Genomic DNA, 10,105 nt, shown 5'->3' on the forward strand with positions numbered 1-10,105 from the left:
TGTTCCTGTGCTTCTGGAACAAGAGCCTGAGTGAGCATAGGGAAAACATAAATTCGAGGCGGCTGCCAGAACTGTGGTAGAGGCTGGAAGTGAAAAGCCTTTCACCTGCGACCTGCTGAGCCAGGACCAACAGAAGCCCTTGTACCTTGCTGCTGCTCCTGCAGGGTTTATTAGAAGTGAGTAAAACTACCTAAAAATGAACTGTTCAAAGGAAGAAGGTATGAGATGCTTTGACTGTGTTTGTATCCTCAGTCCCACCCCCAAAGCAGACTCCCTGTCCTAGGGAGATATACATTTGTACTAGGGTTTTAAATTAATTCTATTATAGAAAAGTAATGCACTCCTTTCCCCACAGATGTGTTAGGATGCTGACACAACAGTAGGAAACCATCCTGCAATGTAGTTTTCCTTGTAACTGCTTGTGAGGAGTGCCACACCCATGGTGGGACTCCCCTAATACAGCCCTTTCCACCCAGACTAAGTGCTCAGATTTGGCTCACACTAACTATGTACCATATCTCAACTGCATTTTGGAATATATAGGCTACAGAGCAGTGGGTCTGTAGCCTCTGACTCTCTGGGTCATGCTAAGACTCCCAGACTCATTTTCAGCAGAGGCAGATTCTGCTCTTCACAGAGCAGCTCAGCAGCCTCATTCATCCCATTGCCCCCCAGATTGCTTGATTTCAGACGAATGTGATGCATTTTGGTAGCAACTGTGTTCTCAAGAATCTGGACAATTCTGAATGCAAACCAAACAGCACTAACCACAGGAAATGACCTGCATGACACAGGTCAGTGCTGCCTCTGCCCTACATCACCATCAGGCACTTTCTCTTGAGCAAAAGTTCTCAGACCTCTGACACCCATTTAGGCATCCAGAGGGACCATCCCATCCAGTCAACCCTTCTCCTCTGCCTACCCCCAGGATTAAGTGGGTTCTAACAGCTGCAGAATCAGCACCATCCCTTTTTCTTAGCTGAACCCTGGTCCCTCAGCCCAAATTCAGCAGGGACAGGGGCATCAACAGCTCACCTTTTAGAAGGAAAACATCTTCATCCATCCCGTCCCTTTGCCAAATTATTTTATTCTTACCCTTCTCTACATATCATGAAGTTAGTAAGAGATTTATTTCCTTGGCCTGGCTTGGAACTAAAGTTGAGCTAGAAGTTTGAGTTGTGCAGCCACACAACGCAGAAATGTCTCCTCTGAAACAGCACAAGCATTTCAAAGCAGAGAAAAAGAGCATTTGGAGGGTGTTCTATGAAACTAATGGAGCTGGGTGAAATTAAAAAGATCTCAATATTTGAGATGACATGTCAGAACACAAAACAGTGGGGGAGGGTAAATTATGTTATTTAAATGCATTCACACTATGGCATTTATCAACAGCAGAGTACCCCGGGAAGAAATCTCGCCACTGGATCTGCAGTATCCAAATGTGTGTCCCTGGAATCCTGCACTATTTCTGTATTGAACAGCATCCCCAAGGAATGCCATATTTTAGGTACATGCAGAGCTGCAATAGGTAGTGCACTCTAAGATCCAAGACCTTGATCAAGCTCTGCAACTTAAATGGATTTCGAACATAACGAAGACAAAGAGGTGTCAGCTCTAGTCCTCATTTGCTGATACTATCAATAACGGCTCAGCTCACTAGCAGTTAATTCAAAGCCAAACTTGATTTGCACAACAGTGATCTACACTAAGTCCCATATGTGGTTGAGGGGAGATTTTGCCAATTAGACAATAGAAACAGCATTAGAGCTCTTGAACTGATGCCATCACTTTTTTTTTTATGCTCCACCACTTCCCCATCAAATTTCCACAGGCTGGGATCTCCAGCTGCCTACTCCCTTGAATCAGAAGATATACACAAAGGGTAGCAAATACAGAACTACCTGTTTCTTTTCCAGATGCAGCTTTATTGAGGCTTTTAAAATGCAACTGCCAATAAAATAGGGGCAAATATTTTTTGTGCAAAGATACTAAAAATTTCCGTAATTAAGCAACTATAAAAGTATTTCTGTGTGATTCAACTGTCACTTAGCCTTAAAAACCAAAGTTGCTACATGTTGCTATGTTTAATTGAAGTTTTGTAGCTTGCTTCATTCTGAAAATTTTGCTTTCAGTTTTTAGTCCATCTCAACACCAGATTAAACTGTTTTGCCAAGCTGTTGCTGGTGAGTTGTCATGGTTGTTGAGAACAGAGGCCTCCAGAAGCACCATCCAATTACGCAACTAAGTAGTTTTAACCACATTCTAAAGTCACTATCTGTAAGCCTGGACCCCATTAATCTCAAACTTGGTTCAAATGCAGAGGTGGCAGCAGCCCATACCCAGTATTTGCACCTGTGAATTACTGTGTCTTCTGAAACCAGCTGAACACAACAGCCCACAGCTTTGACTTGCTATTAACAGAAGTATCCTCACCCCATCTACTTTCCACCAAGCAAGCACCGACTCCTAGAGCCAGCACAGGGAATTCAGGGGTAGCATGGGGGTGGCTAGTTTTCCCAACTCATGCTGTTCCCATGCTAAGGAAAAACAATGTTACAGTCACCAGTTAGAGCCCAGGTATTACCTCTCTTTTTCAAGTGCCACAAAACATCCCCAGCCTGGATTTGGAAAGAAGGCAAGACTTTGACACAGCCAGCTGGTGACCAGAGGGGAAAGAAACCTGTTGCTCCCTCACCCCACCTTCACAGCCCCCAATTCCTACTGAAACTTGTGTCATTAGAGAAAGGACACATACCAAATACCTGCACCATGTTCCTACTTCAGCAGGGAGTTAGACTTAGGTGCCTGGCTCCTGCCATGAAACAAGATGCTAGAAAAAACCACAAGTCTGAAACAGTTTAACACAGGACAAAAAAGGCACATTTTAATATGTACAGCAATGCATTTGGGCTATAAATTTACCCAACACAACTGAAAAAAATCCAAACTATGCTTTTATACTTATTCCATGGTGTCAGCCTCATTCCTAGCCACCTACCTTTCTCTGCATCTCTGAATGCTGCTATATACACACACAAACAAACAATTACGTCATGAATGTTCATTTAGGCTCCCAAGTTCAAGTAATAAAGTTCAAACTTGCATAGCATCTTATGCCACTCAGCCATAAACAGTTACGATTGCATATTAGCTGGAGCAGCCATCTCTTTCAATTCAGCCAGTTTTGGCTGGCCAACATTTTTAATTTATTTATTTTTTTTTTTAAATCCTTGAGTCAGAATGTTTCCTAAGTTACCAGCCCTGAGGGATGCCACAGACTTCAAAATGAACCTCTTGCTGTTGTTCAGATCCTTTTAAACCAGAAATTTAGAGTGTTGTCAAAAGTTTTAAAAATGTAATACTGTTTATTTTGCTTCAAAAACATTTCAGCATTCTAAACATACAAAAAAACCAGAACGTTGCAAATTTGTTTAAGTACAGAGTGTTTTTGAACTTCAGTTGCTGCACTGGCTCTTCACTTAGTTGACGATGAAGAGATGTCTACAGTTTCAGTTTAAAAACTACCGCACTTAACTAAAAAAACCCATACACTTCTCATGCCAGCTGAACCCCCTTCCACAACTAAGAATGGCAGCAGAATGCTATTTCACTATATACAGAAAGACAACTTTAAGCTAAATGGACGCCCACTGTAGTGTAAATAGATCTACCCTCACAGTGCATGCTTTGGGCCATGGCACCCTGGGGAACATACAGCCTTTCCAAGTAATCACTGCTCCTCTAAGGCATCATCACTCTAAGCATGTACCACAAGAATCTGTCTAGTTTTTACAAACTATAGTATGTACAGTTTATAACCCAGGATTTTCTAGCCAATAACCATATAGTAACACCACCTTACAAATTAAAAAATGCTTGAAACATTTTTAAATGCTTTGTTACACCAACAGCAAAGTGCACAGAGTTAGGAGAACACTAGAGCGCCTTTTCATTTTAAAAATGTTTGGAAATATGTACAACTTTGATACAGTTTCAGGGTGCTCACTACACCCATGGCCACTTCATGTAAACCAGTTACAATTTCTAGAGCACTTTTAGAAACTACAATGTGATTGGAATCCAATTTTTTTTTAATTAAGCCTAATAAGGGCAAGAGACACCATCTCAAATAAGAGGTGCTTCATTTATGGTGTTTCCCCTACTCTATGGTATTCACATGGAGACAAGTATTGTACAGTTTTATTCATCATCATCATCTTCATCCTCCTCTTCTTCATCCTCCTCCTCCTCTTCGTCTTCTTCCTCTACCTTTTTCCGAGCAGCTTTGGTTGCTGCTCCCTTTGCGCCATCAAACTTTCCTTTAGACTTGTAGTCTGCAACATCCTGCAAAGTCAAGGCGATGTCTTAATTTGCTCTAAGCAGCAAACACACACAGCATTGGTACAGCAGTGGGCATTAAGGTAAAGGGACTGGCCTTCCTCTGCTGCACCCCCCCAAGGGGACACAGACAGCAGGGGAGTACAAAGGTATGCATACTCATACCTAAGCATACTCATGAATCACAAAGGTCTTGAACCCTGCATTCATGGCTATTTCTCTGAGGATGAAAACTCAGCTTCTCAAAGTTTCCTGATAATGGGACAAAGCTCCTGTAACAGCACAGCAATCTCTTTGTGAAACAACACAAGCAGCCCCTGCTGCACATCACTGGAGAATGGTCTCCCTCCTCCTTGCTGAAATCTGCCTGTGGATCTCTATCCCACTCTGCATCCCAACCTGTGCAACCAAAGCTTGGCTGTAACTATGCTAGGGCCACCTGAGCTGGGCCTATGTTACAAAAGCACATCAACAAAAGAGCTAGTACAGAAGAGGCACAAGTGACAACTCTCCTTACCTTCTCATACTTCTCCTTCAGTTTAGCTGCCTTATTATTGTAAGGTTGCTTTTCACCATCACTGAGGTTGTTCCACATTTCACCCAGTTTCTTTGCTACATCCCCAATGGATATGCCAGGGTTTGTGGACTTGATCTTGGGGCGAAACTCTGAACAGAAGAGGAAGAAGCCAGACCTTGGGAAGAAACACCAGAGGACAGTCAGCATTTGCAGCAGCATATCCATGGAGCACCCCTTCCCTCCATCCCTCTCCCACAACACTGACAGATGCATGAGCACAGAGTAGAAACTCTTTTTTAACTTACAAAATCAAGCATAAGGTTAAACATGTTTTGATATTACTGAGGCCTACACCTCCAGCCTTCACTCAGTGCATTTTTTAAATAAGTGTTCTGTATCCCCACACCCAATTTCATCTTAGATATAGAAGTCTCACTGTGACTCAGCCACTTCTGTATCTTCCATCCCAAAGTTTAAGAGTACCAAGTACTGACAATTTGTGTCCTACATGCTCAAGACCACAAGCCACCTAGAAGGTTTACAAGATAGTACTGATTTCCTAGAAATCCATGTTACACTCAGGGTGTGAAAATGAACCAAAGAACTTATGCACTTAATGCCTCAAAGTTACTTACGGTGGTCGTTTTGGGGCATTGGGGTCCTTCTTCTTCTTGCCACCCTTAGCTGGTCCATAGTCCTTCATTTCTCTATCATATCGTACCTTATCAGCCTTTGCCATTTCATCAAATTTAGCCTTTTCCTTGCTTGACATGGTCTAAAAAACCAAAACACGAGACACAAAACTTGTGATAACCCAACTGTTCAATAGCTGGCGAACTTTATATAAATCAAGGCAACACATATCAACTCAATATAGGAGTTTCAGAATTTGTTTGTTTTCTAACTGGACCACCTTGAGGATGAAGGTCCTATACAGGAAATCAGTCACCATGGATATACTCAGCAACAGGGAAGCAACAGAAATGAGACAAGCACAGTCACACTCTTCCTCTGGACAAACACCAGGAAGGAATTAGCTGCTGAAGGGTGTTGCTTGAAAGGCCAGACTCTAGCAGAAGGATCTAAATGAGCATTGAAGCTAAAGCACTCAATATTGTTACAGGCTTCAGCAGCACCTGACCAATGGCCAGGCGAGCTTGGCAAGAGCAACATATAGACCAAAACAGCACTGGCTCCCTTCACGTTCACACCCACATACATCATCCTAGCACGTACTATAAGACATTATCCCTTCAGGAAGGCACAAAATAAGGTACCTTCCACCTCTCTGAGCACTTCTTGGAAAACTCTGCAAAGTTGACTGGAACCTCTGGGTTCTTTTTCTTATGTTCCTCACGGCACGTCTGCACAAAGAAGGCATAGGCAGACATCTTGCCCTTGGGCTTCTTCGGATCACCTTTAGCCATCTTGACTCTGTAGGGACAGAGGAAAAAATAACAAATGAATGATATATAGATAAATGCATGCACCTATGCATGTACACATATATGGTGTGCATATATTTATACATACATACACCCCCCACCATTCTGATGTGATGTCCCATCAGTAACACATCTCTTTCCCCCTAGATGTGTATAAGAGACAGCATATATGGTGTGCATATATTTATACATACATACACCCCCCACCATTCTGATGTGATGTCCCATCAGTAACACATCTCTTTCCCCCAAGATCTCTTACCATCCCCAATACAGACTTAAATTATTCTCCCTTGATACTTGAGTTGCAGACAAGCATTTAAGTGCAAACATGAATTTAAGTGTTACATTAATATATATTTACATCATGTCCAAAGACTGGAAACAGCCTATTAAATATACATTCTTCTGCCTATTAAGCATTATATATAAATTAATATAAAGTATCTGCTTTAGTTGTCTACTATACTGGGCTGGAACAGCATGCACAGTGCCAGCCAGTGACTTAGCCCTTCATGAGCTGAACGTACATGTGAGCAGCTGCTGCCCAGGTAAGATGGAGCAAATCAGCTGCCCCAAAAAGGTGCAATAACCTTTTACATATAAAAAGGGCAAATAAAGTCTGACTTCAACCACAATAGAACCAGTGGAGCCCGGCGAGGTGAATTGTGCTTGCTCTTGCTCCACCAAGTGACACATGTTTGAGGCACAGTGGTCAGTGCAAAGATGCAAGTTGCTGAAATGATGGTGCTAACTTTTGGGCTCCATTTCTTTTCCTACTTCCGTATTAAATTTCCTCCCCTTAATAAAAATAAAATCATGATCCCACAAAAGTATTTTCTATTTACAGCTTCTAAGTCACTTAAAATTTAAATTTTTATTAGCACAACGTTAATATTTAATTGTGCTCATTAACCCGCCAGGTGCAGGCGGAAGTGACCATGAGCCGCCCTGCCCGGTCCGGCCGCTGCCGGGACACCGCTACCTCCGCCAGGGCGGAAAACCCGCCGTACCGGGGACCGGGGCGGGAAACGGCCCCACTCCGAAGTTGAGGGGGAGCGGCCCGCGGCAGCCGGTCCAGCCCAGCCCGGACCCGCTCCGCGCCTCTCCCGCATCTGCGCCCCCCTCCCCTCCCCCAACCCCCACCCAAGGTCACAGCGGCGGCCGCGCTCCGCGGCGCGGACACCTGCGGCGGGGCCGGGGCCGGCGGGGGCAGCGGCGGCTCCGCCAGATGCCAATAATTCATCTTCCATTTTGTGAAACGCCTCCTGATGAAAGAAAGTGCCCCTGAAATGTGGCAGGGCGGCGGCCGGGGGGCGCCGGGGGGCCGGGCAGCGGCCGGGGGCGTGGGGTGCCGGGCTGGCCCCGGGCGGCCGGGCCGAGCGGCAGCGGGAGCGGCGGTGGCCGCGCTCCGCGCCCAGGGCCAGCCCCGCTCGCTAAGATGGCTTCTCCCGGCGCCGCCGCCGCCGAACAAAGCCACGCTCCCCCTCCGCCGCGCTCGGCCCCCCGCGCCCGCCGCCCCCGGCCGCCGGCCCCACCAAAACGCCGCCCCCGCCGCGAAGGGGCTCCTCGCTGGCCCCCCGGCGGGCGGTGGGGGCGTCGGGGCCGGGGCGCGGGCGGGAGGGCCCCCCCAGCCCCTGCCTAGCGCAGCGCTCTCTAACAAAGGCTCCCGTGCAGCCATTACCGCCGCCGCTACGCTCCTCCGCGCTACCAGAAAAAGAGTGCGGGGAGCCCCAGGGCGGCCCCCGAGTGCCCGTCCGAGGACATGGGAAGGTGGGGGGAGAGGAACCAGGGCGAAAGCGAAAGGTTTGAGCCCCCGGCGAAGCGCCGGGAAGGAGATTTTCCTGGCCGCGACCCCCCCTCCCCATCCCTGTGCCGCTCACACGTCTTTCTTCCCTTCGTCGGGGCTCTCCAGCGCCAGCCATATTAATGCCCACAGCACGGGCGGCGCGGCGCGGGGAAAAGGCGATACGGGGCTCCGCCGCGGGCGCAGCCCCAACAGAGACACCTTCTAGGGCAGGGGAAGAGCGGCCGAGGTAGAAGCGAAGGGATCGGTGGAGTCTGGTGGTGGCGGCGGCGAGAAAAAAACTGCTTGGCCGGGACCGCTGGGCGCAGCGCGCAGGGTTTATCCCTGTCAGATGCTAAAGCGACAGCCATATTAATGCAGAATAAACAGCAGGCACGGCACTGCGCACGGCCGACAACTTTCCCACCACCGCCAGCCCCACCAAGCCCACCCTGGGAAGGGGGCACATGAAAGCCGAGGGCGCCGCGCGTTTTGCCGTGCGACATTAGGAGGCGGCAGAGAAAAATCCCTGCCCATGCGGGGGAGAAGAGGAGTTAGTCCCGGTGTACTTGCTGCACCAGCCATATTACTCTCGGCGGCACGAGAACCCAGGGCGAGCTACGGGGCTGCACGGGGGGCAGGTGGCCCCTCGGTGCCGGGGGAGCTCCCGGCGGGGCAGGGCAGGAGGACAGGGGATAAACGCTGCGCCTCGCCCGCTACCCTCCGCCCCGCCAGCTGCACACAGCATCTGCCCCGGCATCAGTGATCCCCGCGAGAGGAGGGAAACAAAGTTTTGGGTGAATTTCCCGATTTTGTTCTAATTTAAAAAAAAAAATAATAAAATCAAAAACTCGGAGGAAGGAAGAAACAGAACACAACATTAATAAAAAAAATTTAAAAAAAGAAGACAGAAAAAGATAAGCATGCTGCGCCAGGCAGGGCAGAGGAATGAAGGCGCGGGGGCAGCGCGGGGAGGGGGCAGCCGCCCCCCGAAAAGTTGCGGCGGGGCTGCACGTACCTGTATTGTTCGCGGTAGTGTGGACAGGAGCGGAGCGCAGGGCACGACGCGGGGCTCGGCGCGGCTCAGCCTCGCGTTGGCTGCCTACGAGAGCGGCCTGATTGGCTGCGGGGCTCTGCCGTTTAAAACAACCTCCTCGCTCGCTCATTGGCGCGGCTCCTCATGAATATTAAGCATCGCCGCGCGGCGGTTGGCCGGCGCGGGTGAGGTCATTCATTCAAAAAGAGCGCCCGCCGGGGGGATAGGGGAGTACAGCGAGCGTGCAGCAGGGCGCGGGAGGGGTGCCCCGCGGATCCCCCGCCATGTGTGGAAGAGCAGGACCCCCGGGGGACCCCCGGCACCTAGCGGAGACCGGCGGGCTCCAGCTGTGCCAGTCCCGGGACTGGCCTCTCTGGGGACCCGGCCCTGCTGCCAGCGCCGCGGAACCACGGGGACGAGGAGCAGCCCCGGCAGAGTTCGGGGGCGGGCGGGAACCACCCCCCCCCGCCCCTGCTGACAATAGCCCGTTATTGCTGCTTTCTGCCCTAAAGCCGTAAGGGGCGGTTCCACTTGCAGCGCACTGTTTGCGGAGCCGGCTACTACTGCACGTAGTGGAACCGAGACCAAAATAAACTCTGCTGACAGTCCCGACACACAATGGAGAAGGAACTCCAGAGCAAGAAACTGCGTGTTTGTGTGGGGAGGAACAAAGTTTTACCATTCGTTCATCAAATAACGCACTTGAATTATTTGTTCTTACATACTTCTACAATTTGTTTCGTATTAACTTTCCAGGATTTGCTTGTTATTAAAGAGTCTGGTTGCATACAAGGAAATCTGTTAAGTGTGTTCTGCTGACTGAAACCATCCCAGTGTGGCTCTAGGGCTCCTTTGGCTCTCTGGAAAGAGCTGTTTCCTATAGGGAAGCTGCCAAATGGTTAAACTGGTATTCGTGGCTGACCACAATTGTTGGTTGGATTGGGAAAAAGAGCTGTTATTTTTAAGAATGGAGCCGTAAGACT

At 48.6% G+C, this 10,105-nt stretch overlaps 1 protein-coding gene across 1 annotated transcript; it reads right to left on the reverse strand.

The window, feature by feature from the left end:
- Nucleotides 1-2,857: 2,857 nt before the first annotated feature.
- Nucleotides 2,858-9,212, reverse strand: HMGB3 (high mobility group box 3). Its single transcript, XM_015626106.2, has 5 exons — nt 9,105-9,212; nt 6,133-6,289; nt 5,491-5,630; nt 4,856-5,030; nt 2,858-4,344 (listed from the first exon to the last, which is right to left on the reverse strand). Exons 2-5 carry the CDS (start codon nt 6,280-6,282, stop codon nt 4,201-4,203), a joined length of 609 nt encoding a protein of 202 aa, XP_015481592.1. The 5' UTR covers nt 6,283-6,289; nt 9,105-9,212; the 3' UTR covers nt 2,858-4,200.
- Between the last annotated feature and the right edge of the window lie 893 nt (nt 9,213-10,105).

The sequence above is a fragment of the Parus major genome, chromosome 4A (genome assembly GCF_001522545.3).
Source record: "Parus major isolate Abel chromosome 4A, Parus_major1.1, whole genome shotgun sequence".
Lineage (NCBI taxonomy): Eukaryota > Metazoa > Chordata > Aves > Passeriformes > Paridae > Parus > Parus major.